Source organism: Etheostoma spectabile, chromosome 12 (genome assembly GCF_008692095.1).
Source record: "Etheostoma spectabile isolate EspeVRDwgs_2016 chromosome 12, UIUC_Espe_1.0, whole genome shotgun sequence".
Lineage (NCBI taxonomy): Eukaryota > Metazoa > Chordata > Actinopteri > Perciformes > Percidae > Etheostoma > Etheostoma spectabile.
Window position 1 is genome coordinate 22,203,193 of NC_045744.1, and position 22,296 is coordinate 22,225,488.

General features: G+C 43.3%; 1 protein-coding gene across 1 annotated transcript; it reads left to right on the top strand.

Annotated features, from left to right (window-relative positions):
* Positions 1-475: 475 nt before the first annotated feature.
* paxip1 (PAX interacting (with transcription-activation domain) protein 1) lies at positions 476-18,628 on the top strand. Its single transcript, XM_032532296.1, is given in 24 exon segments — positions 476-705; positions 2,426-2,560; positions 3,057-3,100; positions 3,336-3,399; positions 3,805-3,915; positions 4,049-4,124; positions 5,052-5,582; positions 6,772-6,884; positions 7,308-8,166; positions 8,907-9,001; positions 9,201-9,296; positions 10,337-10,474; positions 10,632-10,753; positions 11,137-11,321; positions 11,822-11,865; positions 12,594-12,661; positions 12,799-12,901; positions 14,049-14,217; positions 14,713-14,763; positions 14,766-14,812; positions 15,772-15,906; positions 16,314-16,389; positions 16,992-17,052; positions 18,299-18,628. Coding segments are annotated over 24 exon segments (3,420 nt in total). The 5' UTR covers positions 476-624; the 3' UTR covers positions 18,315-18,628.
* Positions 18,629-22,296: the final 3,668 nt, after the last annotated feature.

Here is a 22,296-nt window from a genome sequence, read left to right on the forward strand (position 1 = left end):
TCAAAACTCAACACATTCATTCATCACATTGTGTTATTTATTAATTATTAGAACATGATGCCAATCATTCATCATTTTTCTTATTGCCTCTGACTAATTCCTATCACTGTATTTAGTTAAAGGAAATATTCCATTTCCAAAGTAAATGTTATGTATTTTGTTTTCTTCTACATTAATAAACTAAGACCTAGGTTACAACTGGATCAATGAAAAGTCCTTACTCCACTGTCTGATTGGTAAAATCTAGGTTAGACGTCTGGATAAAAACATCAATTTTCATCTGACAGGGGGATTCTATGTTTATTAGAAAGATATATGTATACATTTCCGTCCCTGTAAATCTGTCATATTATAACTTTTGAATAAAGTGTTCTTTTATAGAATCACATAAGGCGATAAAATCCATTAGATACAAAAGAAATTACTATACAACTAAAGATGTATTACTGACCCCCCCTCTGTATTTCAGAGTGTTGTAGCCCAAGGCGCGCTCAGCGATTTGGCGCTAGTGTCTCCGGTTTACTGTAAATTACGCTCTAAACCAGCTGCTGTAACGTAGATACTTCACTCTTTCATTTTTTACTGGGCTTTTAATATATAATCCCATGACATTAATGGACAATCATGTCCGAGGAGGAAAATAAGGTTGTCGACGAACTTTTCAAAGATGTCAAATTCTACGTGGTAGGGGACATTGACCAAAAGGTGAGGCTCTGGACGTTAGCTTCTTGCAGCTAAATTTGGTAGCAGGCTAGGTTGCTAGCACCATTCAATCTGAATGGGATGCTACAGGATAAGCTAACCAGCTAGCTAACTGGCTGACATGCTACACGAAAGACAGTGCTCTTGTTCTGTGGCTGACAAAGTATTGTGGCGATTCCCATATTATGTCTTGTAAGCATATGTTTGAGGGTGTGTTTGTGATACTCGAATCCACTGTGGATATTTGGTGTAGAAGCGTAGTTATTGCTGCACTAACATTACACTTTTCATACAGCCCTCTTAGCATTAACGTTAGCTATGAGTTTCGTAGTTGCACAGCTGGTTAGCTGCTAGCTTATTCCTGTGTTTAACGGTCACAGGGCTTCTTAAGGTGGTAGTAAAGCTGGCGTGTGTTAGGCTGCCTTTTCTAAACCGTGAGCGCTGTACAGATACTGCGCTGTTGTGACGGGTAGTGAAATACCTAGCTAGGTGCACAGGATTATGCACGGTGTTATCCTGCATCAACCTGTGACCATCAACATCTTGCTAAATTGGGCGCCCCTTACTGCGCATGCGCCGGTATTTCTCTTGTTGGTGCTGGGGGACCTGTGGCACGGAGCTGTACTTCCTGCCAAATTGTGATTCCTAGGCGCACCTCTCTTTCAGCTTGTTGATATACAACAGAGGTGGTGCAAAGTGTGTCACGTTAGGAAATGGTATGTCATTGTCTAGTGATACACCACCTTGTGAGGTTAAGGCTAAAGTGAAATAGGAGCACGAGACCATAACGTTAGAGTCACGTTGGTTGTTCATAGAGCCTCTTCACTTAAAGCGTCAAGCTAGTGAGCACAGTACGACCACCTTCATCTGATTTCTGTGGGAACTATGTTTCAATGTTACTGAATCATATCATTTCCTGCTTGTTTAATATATGCACATTTCCACTTATAGTCCAATGCACTTTACTGTTTGGTTCAAACGACTCTCACTGCCTTTTGTTTTTCTTCCTTTTTGCGTTGCAATCCTAACACTGACAGTTTTAGATCTAAGATGGCACTGCATGATTCCAGTCTTTTATGTCTTTTTAATGAGGCGCCACACATGGGCTTCTGTGGATGCATTGTTCAAATGAGACCCTTGCAAACAAACCCAGATTTGAGTAGGCTGTACTGAAACGCTGTCAGATTGCAGCAGTTGCTCTGTGGGGTCAGCCCTATGTTTCCACATTTCTAAGAGTGTTCTTAAAGGGTTAGGTTAAATTGGGAGAAAGGGGGATACAATCTGATACAATTTTTTGAAAAAGGAAATTTGGGACCATAAGGCCTAATTTCAGAAAAAGAATCTTAGAAATGTGGGAACTATGGGAAGTCAAGAATATTGCTTGAACTGAAGTATGCTGCTTCATCTCAGACAACTTATATAGAGCTGGGGGATATGGGGAAAATCAGATATCCCAATATTCTTGACCAAATACCTTGATGTCAATATTGTAGGGTTGACAATTGATGTCTTCCCAACATATTTTACCAATATGTGATTTTTGTGTGATTTTATGTGTGATTTTTGATACATAATTGTCAATAAGGTGGATATAATGACTACGCTGCTGTCTTAGTAACTCTATTGTATGATCTTTGGCCAGTCTTGGTGTCACAGTTGAAGCCAGTGTGGGCTGTGCTCTGGACTGAATTGAATTTGACTGAACCTTGTGCGGATATTCCAGGTGGTGCAGCTGCTGAAGGCGGGAAAAGGAAAGGAGGTGTCCTACAATGCTTTAGCCACTCACATCATTGCAGAGGACGGGGACAACCCTGAGGTGGGCGAGTCAAGAGAGGTCTTTGACCTGCCTGTTGTCAAGGTAAGGGTTGTGCCAGAGTGGGTTCAAACCTGACCAATGTTGTGTAACTCTTATATATATATATATATATATATATATATATAGAAAAAGTTTTGTAATGGTGTGTATAGTATCACATGGGAAAAGTAACTACATATACATACTGTGAATCATTTTTTAAATTGAGAATCGTTTTTGAATCAAATTGTGACATTTTCTGAGTTGTGCACCCTTTATTACTTCCTTTTTATTTTTGGGTTGAAAGTGGTCCTGCAGCCGGTCATCTAATCCTAGCACAAAGAATGGAAACAGGCAGATAACGGATAAGCAATTTGCCTGGAATTGGACGCAATTCTTTTTATGCATTAAAAAAAAAAAACAGCGTGTGGGAGGCATTTTCTTGATGGTCATTTTTAACCGCAGTCAAACAGTAACAGTGATCTAAAGACACTTTGTGCAACTGAGAGAAGGAAACGAATAAAGCATTGACCCTTTTGTTCTTTTTCATGTTTTCCAGCCATCCTGGGTGATCCTCTCAGTCAGATGTGGAGACCTGTTACCGTATCCTTCCACCATCATGTCCAAAACACCTCAAATTGGTGTCATTTAAACATGTTTTGAACATCAAAAACAATAACTGTGTTAATGGCAGCAGAATATTAATGTTTACAGTTCCAGTAAAGAAAGTGTTTTCCAATGGATTCATTGACCCAAAGGATTGTAGAATGTGCAGAGTTTATCAAAAGGCCAAAATAAGAGCTTTTCTGTGTTTTTTCCATAACCCTGGACATCACAGAGTTACTGGTTTCTCCCCGGAATCAGGACAGATATTCTTTGGTGTGACAGCTTGTCTACCTAGGGTAAGTGTGTGTTGTGTGTGTGTGTTGTGTGCGTGCCCTTTCTCCAAGAAATCCATTTTAACTTCAAGGTCTCTACTTGTACGTATAGGGCTGGGCGATACGGAGAATATTAAATATCACAATATTTTTGACCAAACACCTCAATATTGTAGTGTTTACTATTGGTGCTCTCACAAAATATTTACACAATTAGATTTTTGATAATCATTAGTAATGTGGATATAATGACTCACAGCTACAACAGTCTGGTAAATTCTGGGGATGGGCCGGCCTGACAGTTCCTACCTCTCGAGCATCTTAAGCTCATGATCGTGCGTGTGCGTGTGTGCGTGTGTGCGTGTGTGCGTGTGTGCGCGTGTGCGTGTGTGCGTGTGTGTGTGTGTGTGTGTGTGTGTGTGTGTGTAGCTTCCAGACGATCTCAACACTTTGTGGGCCTACATAACCTTTTATGGAGGAGAATGTCAACTTAACCTCAACAAGAAGGTCACCCACTTAGTAGTGAAGGAATCAAAGGGGGTAAGTGCATGCTCTGTTATTGCTAAGAATTTCTGTTATGGAATTATTAGCCTATGCAATGAGTAGAAGTAAAAGATTTTCATGTTCATCAGGGTACTTCTAATTATACAGTGTGTGTGTTTTTGCCCTCCAGGCCAAGTTTGAGTGTGCCCTGAAACACCCGGGCATCAAGGTTGTCACTCCGGACTGGATAACAGATTCTGTTAAAGGTAATGCTAGTGCTGTATCTGGTGTATTTCTGCCTTGATTTGACTTTTTTTTTTTTTTTTTATTCTAATATTTGTTTGGATGATGTGCTGACGGAGTTTTGAGGGTGCGATTCTATAGTAGGGATGCAACTAAAGATTACATTACATTACGTGTCATTTAGTTGATGCTTTTATCCAAAGCAACTTCCAATTAAGGGCTTTCAACCTTGAAGGTACAAACTCCAGACTACTACAAGTAGTAAGTGCAAGTGCATTAGCTTCAAATAAGCAAAACTACAATGAGCCAAATGAACATGCAGCTGTAAAAAGTGTGTGTGTGTGGTGTGTGTGTGTGTGTGTGGTGTGTGTGTGTGTGTGTGGTGTGTGTGTGTGTGTGTGTGTGTGTGTGTGTGTGTGTGTGTGTGTGTGTGTGTGTGTGTGTGTGTGTGTGTGTGTGTGTGTGTGGTGTGTGTGTGTGTGTGTGTGTGTGTGTGTGTGTGTGTGTGGGGTTTTTAGCCAAGAAAAGATGTGTAGAATATGCAGATTATTCAATTCTCAATTAATTGATTGACTAAACAATTCATCAAGTTAGTTTTATAAGATACCAGAAAATAGGGGAAAATGGTATGTTTTATTTAAATATATATATAATATTTTCCCACTGCCTAAGGTCATGTGTTCAGACTGCTTGTTTTATACATAATTGCAAAAATGTTTTAGTTTTACTAAAATCAGATTAGTGATCAGAATGTGTCTTTGGATCATTGGATGACTGGTTGTCTATAATGGAGCAAAATGGGAATTTGTAATTGACCCCAAACTTTTGACCGGGAGTTTATGTATATATGGAAATAAAAAAATATATACATCTATAAGTCCAACCAAAAATGGAGTAGCTAATCAGTTGATTCACAATTGTGACTCATTCCTTTTTTCCACCTTTTACAGACAAAAGCAGAAAAGATGAAGTGCTCTATCACCCCAGGCTCACGTACGTGGAGCCAGAGGAAGGCGACGAGAGTGACGGCGAGTCGTACGACCAGCAATCCCATTCCGACGGAAGCTACAGCCCCCGGCGATCCCGGCTGTCCAGCGGCGGCTCGTCTGGCGAGGAGTCCAGCCCGCGGCGCCGACCGGGACCCAAAAAGCTGAACTCTATCTCCCCGAACTCTCCCCGCAAACCCGAGCGCCGCAGCGAGCGCATGTTCGACGACTCGGACGACGACTCCTCCACGGAGAAGGAGGGCACCAACCTCAACTGGACGCCCGCCGAAGTGGTCACGCCGACCGCCCCTGTCCCGACCGGCACAGCCAGGCGCCGAACTGGGCCACCCGGCAGCAAAGACCCAGCATCGTCCACCGGCAGTGGCCTGATAAACCTGTGTGCCACCGTGCCTCCCGTACCGGGGAGCGTGGGCGCCACCATGCCTGCAGAGGCTCGCTCTGCTGCTGCTGCCATGAGTCACGCCACGCAGCAAGGTCTGTACGTCAAGAAAGATCATACGCCTTTGTCTCCAAGGCTGCACAGTTCCACCTAGATCCAGTCCAGGGTTCCCCCTAGTGTATTGCAAGGCCGGTGGCCCACCGGGCCTAAGTTGCCCCTCCCCAGGCCTACGTCTGTGGGAATTACTAATGTGTTTTAAGACGTGTTTTTAAATCACAGTTACAGTGGGGTGGCTCGGTTGGAAACTTAGAAGTAGTAATTTTTTTTTTTTTTAATAATATCCAGTTTGCTTTTAGTTCTGACTAAGTGTAGGGCCCTATGGAATCTGTCATATGATTTCAAATTCTCATTCGATTCCGTTCATCATTTGGGTATCAAAGAAACTATTGGGCTTCACGTAATGCTGCAATCAGTCTGGGACTGGCCCCAGCCGGGCCCTGGTCGATGATAAGACGCTTGCTTTGTTCACGGCTACAAGGGACAGGCTTGTTAGAGTACCCGAGTTGGTTCCTCAGAAAAACAATTGAGACACTGCCAGTAAAGTGATCCCAACTGGTCCTGGTTAATCGTGGCTATCGTTACCAGAGTACCAGGCAAGTGGCCACGGCTGTTTCCAACGTGTAACCTGTTCAGCGGCCATAGCCAACATCGGGGAGTTATTTGAAGCCAAGAGGGCCATGAGTTTACAGTGAACATGCTAATTTATGGTCGGGTAGAATTGACTCTTGTTCCTATTTTTCCAAAAGATATGTACTGTAAGTAGAAGGACGTGACTTCGGCCACTTCTTTGTGACCTCCTTCTGGAAGAGGCTCAGTACTGATGATGCTAACACTGGCATCGTCGCTAACCGTGCCTACGGTGTTTCAAAAAACAGGCGTTGTTGTTTTGTTATTTTAGAACCGGAAGGTATTGGTAGTATCGGTTCTCATGACATCCCTACCTCCATCTGAACCACTCATGTTTTGAAACAAGAGGTTGGAATGGTATGAGACTTTCACGATACGATAACCATCTCAGAATACATCCTGGTTTCACAGACATGGTCAAAGACCTGCAATGTCTTGATGCGCACATTTCAAAACATTTCAAGTCTCTTTCACTCTCGTTATGGTGGGCAACCATTTGTGATAGTATCGTATTTAGATTTTTACTCGTTGATTCCCACCCCTGGTTTCTAACCCAGTATCTTGTTAATTAAGCTTTTACATGTTTCTGCTTTTTAGGTGTACCGGTTCCAGAGGGCATCCCTGGCTGGAGCCCGGCTGCTAGAACCCTCCGCAACATCACCAACAACTCTGACATGCAGCCAGCCAGTCGACCTGCCAACGTAGCACATGTAAGCACACCCCCACGGTTCTCCCCAAAAACATTAGAACAGCAAGTTTTCCCTACCTCATGTCACTGCTCCAGCTTCTAATGTGAGGAAGCGCAGGATCACATTTAATGAGTAATATTTTATATATATATATACACACACACACACACACACACACACACCTTTGTGTCATGTAGCTGACCAGTGCAAAGTTAGCACTAGCAAGTTAACTAGCAGTTAAGAAATAGATTGTTGCCTGTTTTTCTTTTATCATCCGAAAAATGTTTTTTTCACTGTTGTTTAGCGGTTAAACGGTAAATTGTTAACATCCCTACAACAAACTGTGAAGTTGTACAAGGTGTTGGCAAGAGTCCTATGATTAACATCTCGGATATTGGATTGGAGCGGTGTCACTTCACCATTCCTTGTCCTCCTCGGTTGCAGATCCTCCAGAACCTAACATCCAATCAGACAAAGCCGTTGGAGCAGCAGACCAACCACAGCCACGCTCAGACCCCCAACAGCACCAATCCTCTCCTGTTCAACCAGTCCAAGCTGACGGGCCAGACGCTCACGGCGGAGCAGCAGCAACAGTTGCTGCTGCAACAGCAACAACAGTCTCACCAGGCTGCCCAGCAACAACACCAACAGCTACCGCAACAGCAGCAGCATCCCATGATGCACCTCCAACAGCAGCAACAGCATCAGATGTTGCAGTTACATCACCACCAACAGCAACAACAACAGCAACAACAACAGCAGCAACAACACAAACAACAACAGCAACAGTCCCAGGTTCAACAGCAACCAGGGTTTGCACAGTTGCCCCAACAACAACAACAGTTTCTGCAACAACAGCAGCAGCAAATGCACCAACAGCAGATGTTCTCGCAGCAACAGCAGCAGCAGCAGCAACATCATGCGTTCCCCCAGCAACAGCAGCCGCCCCAGCAGCTCCGGCCCCAGCAGCTACTGCGGCCCGGTCTCCAGCAGCTGCAGCAGCAGCAGGCCCTCCAGCAGCAGCTGCAGCAGTTCCAGCAGCAGCAGCGCATGCAGATGTTACAGCAACAGCAGAACCAACAGCAGTTACACCAACAGCATCTCCAGCAACAGCAACAGCATTTCCTGCAACAGCAGCAACACATGCAGCAGCTGCAGAATCAACAGCTGCAGAATCAGCAGACCCAGCAGGCTCTACAGCATCAGAACCAGCAGGCTCTGCAGCCGACGCAGACACTACAGCCTCCACTCCAGCAGACTCCGCACATCTCCCAGCTGTTTGGACACGAGCCGGCACAAGAAAGTGAGTACAGTCAAGCATGATTCATGCTTCTGTGTTAAAGTTCTCTTGTGGCTACGCGCTGTAGGTACGTAGAGGCACGGACCCGACACTGTAGCCTAAAAAAATGTTACCACACATCGCGCCAACGCACGTCGCTAGGCTGTGGCGTGGTAGGGTTGCATTTTCTCTGACTTGTTACCTTGTTCTCTTTCTCCATAACCAACTTGAAATCAAGGAGAGAGAGTAAACTTCTCCTGCTACAGATTCCCCACTGCAGTTAAGAAAGAACAGGGAGACACTTTGTTGTGACTCTAGTGTTGGCACTCGCTCTGATGCTAATCGCCGTTACTATCTCACTTGCTCTACCACACACACACACCACACACACACACACACACACACACACACACACACACACACACACACACATTGTTGCGGCCCAAAATGCCTGATGTTGCGGGATCTTAGGTAAAAGATTTTTTTTGTGATTAATAAAAGAAATCTATTAATAAATGTATTTCACGTCGTCTTAACCTTTAACTTTCTGTTTGGGGCGCGATATTACAAATTCCACTATGAAACCACATAAATTGTCATTCATTTTATTGTTAAACCTCTGAGGGTGAACGTTAACACAGATTTTTATTCTTATCGTATAATGTCTACTGAGATTTTAAGGAATACATAGTCATGGAAATTTGCCAAAAGGTCTCGGAAAAGTGAAAGTGTGCGTATGAACCCTGTTCTTTTCTAACCCTCAGTTCCAGCGGATGGCTTCCTGCTGGGCTGTGTGTTTGCTGTTGCTGACTACCCGGAACAGATGGCTGACAAACAACTCCTGGCCACATGGAAGAGGGTGAGACAGTTACTCAGTCCGCACAAGAAAAGCAAGAAGATTTTCATCTTCTCCATTTTAGAACTACCTGGGATGGGAATACCGGGGAGCTTATGTTATGAGTAGTAGATAGGACGAAGATATTCATCATGTATTATAAAAAAAAAAAGAGGTAAAATATGTTGTGAATTGGATTATATTTACTTAACCCCTCCCCCAGGTTATCCAGGCGTGTGGAGGTGCTGTCGACCCCACCCTGACCAGCCGCTGCACTCACCTGTTGTGTGAGAGTCAAGTCAGCAACATGTATGTACAGGTAAGGATGTGTGCTATCAGAACATACACAACTCTGTGAAGTACTCTAGCACTATAAGAACATGCAGTGTGAGGTGGTCGACACAAGCCCACAGTCATAATCAGAAACTGGTAAATTGCCAAGTTTCACATACAAGGAATTTTCCTCTGTGTTTTTTTTGTGCGGGAAGTCAGAAATCTTTTTCAGAATTGGAAATTTTGTATAACATTCAAAATGAAAAGAGCTGTACAGTGTATAAAACAAAGAGGATGTAACATGTGAGGGATGGGCAATTGTTTACAGAACGAAGAATATGTGTGAGGTGCAAAACTAATAACTTTGCAAAACTGCATTGCAGTAGTTAGGCCTGGAGACTTCAGGTGTGGGCTAGGATAAGACCAAGTCGGTGTCAGTGGGGGCCTGGGCCATGTTGATGAGTCCCATTCCAGCCAGGAAGAAGCTGTTGTTGGAGATTGGAGATTTTGGTCCTGGTGAACCGCAGCACCTGCCAGAGGGAAGGGGGTTCAAACAGTTGGTGTCCAGGGGTGGGAGGGATCAGCCACAATCAGAAACATGACGGTAATATTCAGCAGGTGCAAAAAAGGGAAAGGGCACAGCCTTGTGACGAGGGAACCTGTCCCTCAGACATCGTATAAGAGATGGAGATAATATAGACGATAAAGAGGTCCCAAAGTAAACATGCTAACAAGAAAAGGGAATGATTGGTCAACCAAGAGCCTGGGTTCGTCCGAGGTTTCTGCCTGTAAAAAGGAAGTTGTTTTTCCTCGCCACTGTCGCACCTAATGCATGCTCGTGGGAAATCGTTGGGCCTTTGTAAATTATAGTGTGTGGTCTAGACCTACTCTATCTTTAAAGTGTCCTCAGATAACTCCTGTGGTGATTTGACACTATAAATAAAATGGAATTGAATGGACTAAGTCTCTGAATGTCAAGCCCTCTTGGCCTTGGCTCAGTTGATTTTGACCAAGTTTGATTCATCTTGCCAAAATCATGGCCTCTTTGTCACCGCTGTCTGATGCTTGTGGTGTCTTCTCTGCCAGGCACTCCGAGAGGGAAAGCGCTGTGTAACAGCCCACTGGCTCAACACTGTACTGAAGAGGAAGAGGATGGTTCCTCCTCATCGGACGTTGCATCTGCCCTTTGCCTTCCCTCCTGGAGCCAAACCCTGCTCCCAGCACGTAGGTCCAACTCCCTGAATCAATATCTGCTTCACTCATGTCGTGTTTGTTACCGGCCTAAAATCTGTTGGTGTACGGGGGGAAAAAAGCACCGGCATCTTAACGTCCGCCTGTCATCTCTGTCCGTCTAACCTCTTCGCTGTCTTTTCGCCGACAGATTATATCGGTGACGGGGTTTGTGGATGCTGACAGGGACGACCTGAAGTTGATGGCCTACCTGGCTGGTTCCAGATACACCGGGTATCTGTGTCGGAGCAACACCGTCCTCATCTGTAAAGAGTAAGATTTTGGGGTTACAGATGATAGATACCTGGGTCTTACTAATGTCATCAAATGTGCTACCCCATGCTAGGCATGAGCCGATTTCAAGGTATACCGGAGTTTGGAGAAGTCAAAATTTCCGTCATACAGTTTCTGCGGTATGAGCTGTTTTTGAGTCCTCAAGGACAGAATGTGCAGCTTAGGAATCCCTCACCCATATAGTGTGCAGTGTGTTTAAAAAGACATTGTGATAAATGAAAAAAAAAATAGTTTTCACTTCATAGCAAATATTAGGATTTGCACCATTAGTTCAGAGTGTTTTCTGCCACCCTGCCATACTGGCCTCCGCTGCCAGGTACAGTGTTGGTAGTGACATGGTCGTCTTGCTGATCTCTCCTCAGACCCAGTGGGCTTAAATACGAGAAGGCCAAGGAGTGGAAGATCCCCTGTGTGAACGCCCAGTGGCTGTGTGATATACTGCTGGGCAACTTTGAAGCACTGAGACAGATTCAGCACAGCCGATACTCCATCTACACACACCCTGAACCACTGGTGCCTAACCCTCAGCTGGTCCAGAACCTGCTGGGTATGTACAGTTGAACATTTGCATTTTAAAGGGAATGGGAGATGACACTCTGATTGGTTTATTGCATGTTACGCCCAAAACACACCTATGATTAATTGACACCTTTTGAACCATGCGACTGGCGCAGGGACCCTTTTTTCTACCGTTAAACTAGAAAAGGTGTGTGTGTGTGTGTGTGGTGTGTGTGTGGTGTGTGTGTGTGTGTGTGTGTGTGTGTGTGTGTGTGTGTGTGTGTTGTGGTGTGTGTGTGTGTGGTGTGTGTGTGGTGTGTGTGTGTGTGTGTGTGTGTGTGGTGTGTGTGTGTGTGTGTGTTGTGTGTGTGTGTGTGTGTTGTGTGTTATACTACATTCGTGGGGTCCAAATACCAGGAATACCGTATACTGTGTGTCTGTCTGTCAGGAGCATGAATGAACCTTATATTATATTGACAAGCATCAGTGTGTTAACTGTAATTGCCAAATGTCAGCTGAAAGCAAACTGGCTTCTGTTTTTCTCTGTAGCTGCTTGGAGAACGCCGATCAAAGTATCTTCCGAAGCTTTGGCGGTAAGTTTGTTGAAGGCGCTGCTTCATGTCTCCTGTTAGGTGCAACAATAAAAAACAACTCCGTCATTGGTCAACTCGTTTTGGTTTAGTTTAGCAACCAGCTCTCAGAGACAAGTTCCCTTTGAATGCTTCCCTCAGCATTTCTTCATATTCATTCATATATTCAGTGCAAGTCTATTTGTATGGGTGCTTTTTATTTTTGTACAGTTTACACTAGTTTCCGTTTGTTACCGAATTTTTATATATATAAATGACCCAATAACACCAGATTTTAAGTGTTTGACGTGTATGTTATAATTGAGAAAGGTTCTGTTGGTGCAGGTACAGGATACCCGTTTTCAATAAAAAAAATATTTGCACAAAGCAAGACGATCCTCTTTTCCATGTTGAGAGCATTATAATGAGAAAAAAAATGGGACAAAAAGAAATCAAGGGACATTTAGAATAGATAAAAATGTGCAATTAATTGCGAGTTAACTATGACATTAATGTGATAATCGTGATTAAGTTATTTAATCATTTGACGGCACTAGTTTAAAGAAATCCAAATAAACCAGAGCACGCTTTTCTCCCATCCCGGAATGCTGTGTGGACTAGCCAGACCCCCCTCCGCAGCGCTGTGGAGGAGGGTCTGGCAATGGAAGAGACCAAACAGGCAGCATAGGATGGATTACCTGTGCTGTGTTGGCTCACTGATTGTGTCTCTGTTATGTTTGCGCGGTGTATAGAGTCTCCAGCTGCTCCAGAAGCAGAAGATAACAGACTCCACCAACCAGCCGGCAAACAAGAAGGCCAGGTCAGTGCCGCAGCTCTGGGTCCTGGACGTCTGTCCCTGGGAATGTTGGACCAAACATCAACTGTCCAGATTACTGTATCTGTGATATTTTGGGTAAAAGTACAATTTTGTGTGTGTGTACGTATGTATGTGTGTAGACTCGAGGAGATCCAGTCACCCAATAAGAAGCTTCCACCAGAGTCCACTCCCCGAGTCATGTTCACAGGCTTTGAGCCTGCACAAGTCCAGCTGTACACAAAGGTAAAGTCAGCCCGAGCACTCCCTCAGACAGGATGCTAATGTTACACTCACTTAGGTCATCACCATTTTAACATTTAACATTTCTTTATATTGCACCTTTCATGCAAGCATGCAGCCCAAAGTGCTTCTCAAAACAAAATCACAAATTTAAAACAGATGAAAGACAAGACTAAAAATTCCAACAATAAGACTGTTAAAACCAACAGAATAAAATGAACACCAGGGTTACAAAATTCTAAAATAAAAATAACAATTAACACTTAGAACATAATGCAATAGCATTACTCCAAATAAAAAGCCAGATTAAAAAGACAAGTATTAAGTTTACTTTTAAAAATACAGCGAGGGCTTGTCATTCTAATACTGGTACATTTATGGCACACATAAAGGCGCTGACGTACCAAGTCGATGGCCGACCTTCCACAGACAAGGCAGTCAGTCTGAGTTGGTCCAAAAAGTGCCTCGGAACACACCGACGCAACGCCGACTTTAGCATACGTTCTGCACGTGCGCGAGACGTAATACGTCTCCATAACAGCAGGCGGCGACAATCTGTAGTGTCGCCCAAGAAATGCATACCAGATGATGATTGGACAAACGCATCACGTGGGTCTGGCTTGTCCGGAATTTCAAATTTCATCACGGCGGCTCGTTTTGGAATAAGTTTCTGAAAAAATTTTAAGCGAGAAGTAGGCCGTGCAGTTGGTGAATCTGTCTTCATTTCAGAAAGACAAATTTTATTCATTTTTTAGTCAGATTTTGAGAGGCGTCATTCACGCTCACTCCGCTCGTCATTCCCGGGTTAGCATTCCACCAATCAGATTGGTCATTGAGTCCGACAGCCCGCCTTCCGATTCAACATGTCGAGTTGGCCCAAACAGAGGCATATGGCTCCTCCGGACGGACGACGGCACGGAACACACAGAACTGACTCCTGACCTCGATAATTAGGTTGATGTGTCAGCGCCTTTAGGAACGTTTAAAGGAAAAGCAGTGGCCATCAAGAATCATGTCACTAGCTTTCTGTTTCTACACATAGGTAAACATAATGTGTTTCTTCCTAGCATTAGCTTCTCCACTGTCCCCCGCTGCTGAATGTTCTCAGTGTTTTTAAAGACTTCCGTCCTCATCTCTTCCTCCCCTGCAGAGGTTACATGCTTTAGGTGGAGAAGTAGCCAACAGCGGTCCGAAAGTCACTCACCTGCTGGCTAGTAAAGTGACTCGCACCGTCAAGTTCCTCACCGCCATGTCCGTGGTCAAACACATCGTCAGCCCAGAGTGGCTGGACGAGAGCTGGAGGAGCCAGAAGTTTGTGGGTAAGTGGGTGTGGATGTGTGCATGGGAGTGGTGAGGCAGGGTCGGACGTCAACGTCATAGTTGGTAGCCTAGGACACACTCACACAGGTCAGTAGTAAGAGGGCTGCAAGTACTTGGGATGGCCAAAAAGAGGGTTAAACAGCTTGCAAAGTACTGTTCCATGTCTGCTTTTATTGGCAGCCGACACATATGGTGGAGATGTTGCTACTTATACCCTGAATAACTGAGTATTCTGCTTATTATGTAATGTTGTGAAGACCTGCTGCATGCCCCACTGGTCCATGGTTTGCAAATGCATTGTAGTGCATCTGTAATATTCGTGTCCATGTACCATTTTTCTTCATGTAGACAAATAAATAAATGGTTAATGGTGTGTGTGTGTGTGTGTGTGTGTGTGTGTGTGTGTGGTGTGTGTGTGTGTGTGTGGTGTGTGTGTGTGTGTGTGTGTGTGTGTGTGTGTGTGTGTGTGTTGTGTGTGGTGGTGTGTGTGTCAGATGAGCAGAGCTACACCCTGAGGGATGCAGAGGCGGAGGTGTTGTTTGGCTTCAGTTGGAGGAGTCACTAAAGCGAGCCCACAGTGCACCGCTCTTCAAGGTTAGACAACAAGCTTCACACTACTTACGAAAATACGTCGACACAAATAATTGGCGTCACGTCTAAAAACAACATGGCTGCCTCCAGCAGCAACCCAAGTATGGATTCCTCGCAAACAACACGTTGAGAAAAAGGCTCGCACACGGTCTTCTAAAGTGTGGGAGTACTTTACTCTTAATGTCAACAACCATTGGATTTATTTGATAGATCTAAGTTCATATGTTGCTGAAATTGCTCTTTTTTACTGTAAGATTAAAGGGAGACGAGCTTATTCATTATTCTACCGACTACTGTTAAAAAATGAAAATTCAGGCTACTCTTTTTGCACTTGGTCTGTTTACTGTAAGTTTTTTTTAAATAATTTTTGTATTCCTCCTGAAAGTGACTTTATTTTGATGTTGTATTGATCGCCTACATCTGGCTTCAGGTTGCACCACACATTCATTTGACTTGAAGAGGGCAGTGTTAAACAATTTTAATAAATAGAGATTTGCACCTTATTGAAATCACTTTTGTGTAAGTTGTTAAGAATGGGGAAACTAATCGCTAATTGAAAAATGAATGGCTAGGTTCATCGTTTAAAAAGTAATCATTTGGGACAGTCCAACTCACACAAGTTAACTCTGAAACCAGTCGGACCGTCCCTTATTTTTATTTTTATTTTTTCCTTTTTTTTTGGTTGTTTTTGTTTTTATGTGTATGCACAGTGTGAGCAACAATGCTCCAAAAAAAAATCCTTGTATGCGTCCTCATACCTGGCGAATAAAGCTGATTCTGATTAATCAGTGAAATGATTGGAAAGAATGATTCAGGCAAGAATGTAACTTTCACTGAGGTTATTCTCGCTGGTTACCACCTTCCACAGGGGCGCACATTGGTGAACTTGGATTGGTTCTGATTCATTTTGTGTCTTTCTGTCTCTATGTCTACCTGTCTCTCTCATGCAATGGGTGATGCAGGGAAAGTACTTCTACGTCACCCCGGGGATCTGCCCCAGCCTCAGCACCATGAAGCCCATCCTGGAGAGTGCCGGAGGAAAGCTGCTGGCCAAGCAGCCCTCGTACAGGAAGATCATGGAGCACAAACAGAACAAGGTGCTTCAGATACTCAGATGATTCTTTATTGCACCTGTCCACTGTCCTGTGTCCCTGTGTCCTGAAAACACGGATCCTTCTTGGAAAGGGTTTTTAAAATGCAGCATAATTAGGTCAGTAGGTTTGACAGTTAAAAGGGTTTACACGCCCCCAAAGTACTTTTTTTTCCTTCAAATTCTTCATAGCCGGGGGAGGGCGGGTGATGCAAAGGAATAATGATAAAGATATATTTTCATATATCAGGTTTTGAAATAAAACCAACTCAGTAACAGGCAATTGTACTAATAAAGATAGAAAAAGAACCCAGCAGACAATAAAATACCTCTGGTTATTTAACAATAATCAATAATTAATTATCTTTCTTTACTTCTTAACCAAGTTCTAACGACGTTGCTCTTTTGTTGCAGAACCTTCCGGAGATCATCTTAATTTCCTGTGACAATGACCTCCACCTCTGTAGAGAATACTTCATGAAAAACATTGGTAGAACAACGAACAACAACACACACCACACACACCACACACACACACACACCACACACACACACACAACACAGTGCGTGGCACTATCTTTGTGGGGACCTTCCATTGACATAATGCATCCCCTAGCCCCTTACCCCCACACTAACATTCACAACTAAATGCCTAACCTTAACCCTTACCCCCACCCTCACCATAACCTTACCCCCACCCTCACCCTCACCATAACCTTACCCCCACCCCACCCTCACCATAACCTTACCCCCACCCTCACCCTCACCATAACCTTACCCCCACCCCCACCCTCACCATAACCTTACCCTCATACAGCCCTTTAAAGTTGTGGGGTCCAGCATTTTGGCCCACAAAGCTGTTGGGACCCCACAAGTATACCCAACTCCCAGTTTTTGGTCCCCATGAATATACAAGAATTACACCAAGACACACACACACACACACACACACACACACCACACACACCACACACACACACACACACACCAGATTCCTGTTTAAGTGCTGAGTATTGTGCACTTTTAGAAAGCACTTGGATAGGAGAGTTGATAGTAGAACTAGTTTCTGACGCCTGATGTCTCTGTGTCCAGATGTCCACAACGCGGAGTTCATCCTGACAGGAGTTCTCACCCAGAAACTCGACTATGACTCATATCCTTTACAGCAATGACCGCTCCGGACCAAATGCTTCTTACAGGACAGTATCTGCAGCACCTCTGGATTACAGTCAGTGGCCAACAGCCATCCTGTACCTACTGACCCCACATGCATGTGTCTATTTTTTACTGCAAACTAAACGCGTTAACCACTTAGCGCATATTTCTTTTACCACCACGACTTTTTTGTACCTGTAATTTAGTAAATTAGAAAGCGATGCAGCAGTGACATTGTGCATCCATGCTTTGTGGATGGCCAGATATGGCTCTGTGCGTTGCTATGGTTGCTGTGAACAAACCAACCAGCCGACAGTTTGCAAAACTTAGCAAAAAATCCTGTTTTGCGCGGCTTGCGTGTAAATGGGAATATTAGTGGAATATTCAGTCCTTAGCCATGTGAACAGCTTAGTCGGAATATTGTCTTTTTTTTTTTGAATGAAAGGGAATATCATATGCATGTAAACGTAGTCAGTAGGGGTTGACTGGTCCTGTTATTTCAAGGCCGATACCGATTATTAGCAGTTCATGAAAGTGATAACCGATATTTGGAACCGGTATGCATATACAGTGAAGATGAAAATCTTTAAGTCAAACAAAACTTTGTTTAAATGCTTTTTAAGCAATTATTTATTAAATTCGAAACTGTCAACCAAATCCACAGTAACAGAGAGTCAGAGAGTGTTGTTGGCGGAACAGTGAGTCAGACTCAGTGGAGAGGGACAGACACAGAGCTGCAGCCGAGCCAAAATAGAACACTTTTTAATTCATTAACTTTACCAGTTATCAGCTTAGGCTGTTAAAATGAATGGACAGAGCATCCGGTTGGGCAAAGTGCCTTAAACCTGCATTCTATCTGAATTCCAGCAGGGGGCGACACTTGGTTTTTTTTTAGGGCGTGGCTATGATGTGACTGCCGGTGAAAGTGTGTAACGTAATGTAAAGTTGTGTGTGCAGCTCCTGCTTCACTCCTCCCTCTCGTCTACAATCGTCACATCCGCGATGGCTGCGCCCGTAACGGCAAACTCAACGACTCGTAGCAGATCTCCACACACCATGGGTGACGTCACACATGCTCTGTACATTCATTTTACAGTCAATGGTTGTCAGGCAAATGAAACGCAGATACAGATCATCTGCAAACTGCCAAAAACGGACCCAACAATCAGTCCCTCCCTAGTAGTCCCTCCCTAGTAGTCATGGTGTGTGCTGTGGACAGACGTGAGTTTCCTTGACAGTCACACGTATAAGTTCACTTGATGGTGAAGCAGCGAGGACGCGAAGAGGAGGAGCAGCAGATCAGGAAGCCCCCCCCCCCCCCCCCCCCCCCGCGTCGGGTCCAGCCACACTGAGTTTTTCTAAGATTTTAATTTCTGTGCATAGAATCATTTTGTAGCTTTTTGTTACCTGTTTGAGAATAAATAAATAAATAAATGGATGTTATTTTTCTGAAATGAATGTTTAAATTATGGAGGATTTTAACCTTTTACCTGTTCAAATAAATAGTGTGAATGCTTCAGCTGGGTACACGCTGCTTTTTGAAATAAAAACTGTACATTATGTTTGTGAAAAAATGGCTTTTGGCTTTTGTTGCTCTTTGATCGCGTTGTCGTCGTAACGTTTTATTTTTAGCAGGGCTGCACGATCAATCGCAATGTTTTAACTTTGCAATAACAGCGTTTCTGCAGGGTCTTAAAACGTCTACAATTTCAACATCCAAACATTTAAAAGTCTTTTTTGGGGCGTTTTTCCCTTTATGTGACAGTGGATAGACAGGACAGGTGGGAGAAAGCTGGGGGAGGACACGCAGCGAAGGGCCGCAGGTCGGACTCGAACCCGGGCCGCTGCAAAGGACTCTTCCTACGTGGGCGAGCTAGAGATCACCCCCCAAACGTATTGGGTTCTTGGTCTTTTTCCCAAGTCCATGCTACGCTGCATCAAATGCTTCTTTTTTTATTCCGTAGTGTTGTAGTTCTTTCTTTCCCTAGTCCAAATATAATGTTGCTGCGTTAGGACTACAAATGAGACCAACATGCTACTTAGATTGCAGCCAATCACCTTTCATGTTATTGGTGCGAGTCTCTTTCAGATTGAACCACAGACATAAAACCGATTTTATTCTTCAGCTATGGGGTAGTGCAAGTTTAGCAATACCTGGCTTGAATCTAGGACTTAGTTGTGATAAAGCTCTTGAATTTCATTCAATATAGTCCTAAAATGTCTTAAATGTGACTTGGTGAAACCTTCAGAAAGCCTGAATATGGACTAGTAAATCTCCATATTGCAGGAGGTATAACTATTCTGAAGAAAGTATTGTGTTGCAGAGACATCCCAGCCTAAAAATGTTATCCTACTGTAAAGACTAAAGAAAAACAATGTCTGGCACAGAGCCTCGTATAAATCACACTATAAACAATTATATTTTTCAATGAAAACGAGATTAATGATACAAAAATGGTTCTTCCCTCCAATATTGTGAATCATCACAATCCCAGTTTATTTTCCTTTTTATATCGTGCAGCCCTAGTTTTTTAGGCATCGTTTGTGTGTCTTCATCCTGTTGCAAATAATTCCTGAAGAAGTTTGGGGAATTAATATCTGAGATTTATTCACATGTCAAACAGTCAACTCCCCAAATCGACGCTTTAGAGAAAAGGATCCAGTTTCAGACCAAAGGCTCCGTCTCGTCTCGTTCTCACTTTTGAGGATTTAAAAGCTTCTCGAAGGCGTTCCTCCCAGGTGTCAGCGGATAATTCCTGATAGATTTGATTTAATTAACTGGTAATGAGGGTCTGGGGTAGTTACTGGTGAAGTTCTAATTGCTGGCTGTCAGACAGATAGCCGGGGGTCATGTGGGGCTGGGGGATGCAGGGGGGGGGGGGGGTGCAGCATCGCCTGCGGTGCTGCCCTCAAAACTACAGCGCACTGAATTAGACACAGCCTGAGCCAAGGTCATGTGCTACATATTCTGTGTGTGTGTGTGTGTGTGTGTGTGTGTGTGTGTGTGTGTGTGTGTGTGTGTGTGTGTGACTTGAGATGTGACGTGACGTTCTGTTATATTCATTTTAGATTTTATGATGTCAAAGCAGGACCCAAACTGCACCTTTGGAGCAGGATTTGGCATCGAGAACCGATTTTTTTTTTTTTTTAATAATCATTTGGATAATTGGGTTTTGAATCCGATCATCGGTTTTAAATTTAACGCGCCAGTTTTGGTTTCCGTGGCAGCCACCGTACTTCCATGCGCTTGTGGAGCGCAGTAAGCTTTACGTTAAAAAGGCCCGGCGGAACCGCAAACTAGAGCCGACCGATAAAGGATGTTTAAGGCCAATACCGATACGAATATTTGGTTATTCAAGAATACGATATTCCGATACAAATCGGCCGATATATATTTAAAAAAATAAATAATCCAGAAACGCTTTAAAATACAGATTTCCCTATCGTTAGTTAATGTAGTTATTTATGAGTTCTCACTAAAATAAAATGATAATAATTTGTTTTATTGTCACAACAGAACCGTCAATAAACCTAATCTGATCAATTCTACCTAGTTTCTAGTTAAAACAGCGGTTAAGATCAGAGGATGTTGAGGGGATGTCACACACCACTTGTTTTTCAAATGCTTTAAAATAGAATAAAACACCCAAAATTCAAATCAAGTAATCATATATTTCACCTGCTCTCCATGCATCAATGTTCATTTTGGACAATTTTGTTGAAAGAAACCCATGTTTCTAATATGAAAAACTTTGAAAATGGGTCAAATTTGACCCGAGGGCAACACAAGGGTTAATATTTAATACTTGTGATAACACAATTATGTGTTATAATTGTGTAATTATGTAATTATCTCATTATTTCACACAGCGTATCACGCTGTATACAAACCATATTTATCTTTCTATTATTATATATCTATATAGCATCTCTGAACTGTGCACCTTACCCCCCCCCCCCCTTTTCTTTTCCACTACTTATTTTATTCCCTGTTGTTACATCTCTCTCGTGTACATGTTGACTCTGGAGAAGGAGTTGCTCCAGTCTCATTGTACATATGTGTACTGACAGTAAAAGGCATTTTATTCTGTTCTATTTGAGATCTTCTATTTTAAAGTAGAATGAAGGTGTGGGTGTCACATGCAGGGTGTTTCCTGCCGTTAAATGCCTAAGCAGCACCCGAGCCGTTTCTTGGCAGCACCTAAGATGAATGAAATGTGGCAACAACAAAAAAACGCGGAAAGCAGCAAAAAGAAGAAGAAAAAAAAACCCTGAAGGACTTTTCTCACATCTAATGACTGTAGTCGGACTTCTTGAGTAAGTTTTGTCTTAAATGTTTGAGTTAACAGCCTAACAGCCCTTTTTCTTCACTTTCTGTGAAGGTAGAACACAAACTTGATCTATTTTGGTCACGATATTATGGAATTAAAAGCTATTCTGAGGATTTTGAGCTTTAATCACATTTGTAAAACACACTGCTATTATTCAGAACACAACTGTGTGTGTGTTACATTTTGCACCAAATCTTTGTAACAAATGGTGCAAAAGCCAAACATTGCTGCAACAAATTATGAGACATAACTGAGCATGACAATGGCCTCATATACTTCCATCATATCGGTCTCAGCCCTCATACACTCTAAGAAAATTGAGTAGGTGATTATCTTAAATGAACAAATCCCACATCAAAATAAGGAAATAGACGTTTAAAGTTAGACGGGTTGTTGTTAAAAGCAGCGGATTTGCCCCAGATGTCCTGTTGATTACGACATCATCAGATGAATGAAGAAATTCACATAAGCAAGAACCAATCTAAGTAGAGATCCCACACACACACACACACACTCTCTATTTGTGCAATCCTAATTAACTCCAATTAGAAATGCAAATAAGGAGCCAGATCTTTGATTAAGCAGCAGTCGGGCTCCTTGTTGGTTTGTGATGTCCTCCTCTGACGCAGCCCAGTTGTGGAGAGAAAGAAGAGAAAAGGAGAAAAAAAAAAAGTATTGGGACACAGAAAGTGTTGTAATTAATGTAGAAATGCTTCACGTGAGATATTTCTAATTAGTCCCCAGTCCCTCCCTTTTGTTGCATCCGACACACTTTTTGGCCCGCCAACTTCCCCGTGTTCCACAGGATGCCGAGGAATTACAGACTAATTACACAGAGATGGGCACTGGGATTCATCCGGACCCCCAATTTACATATGAGCTAATTAGCATATGATGGAACTAATGACTAA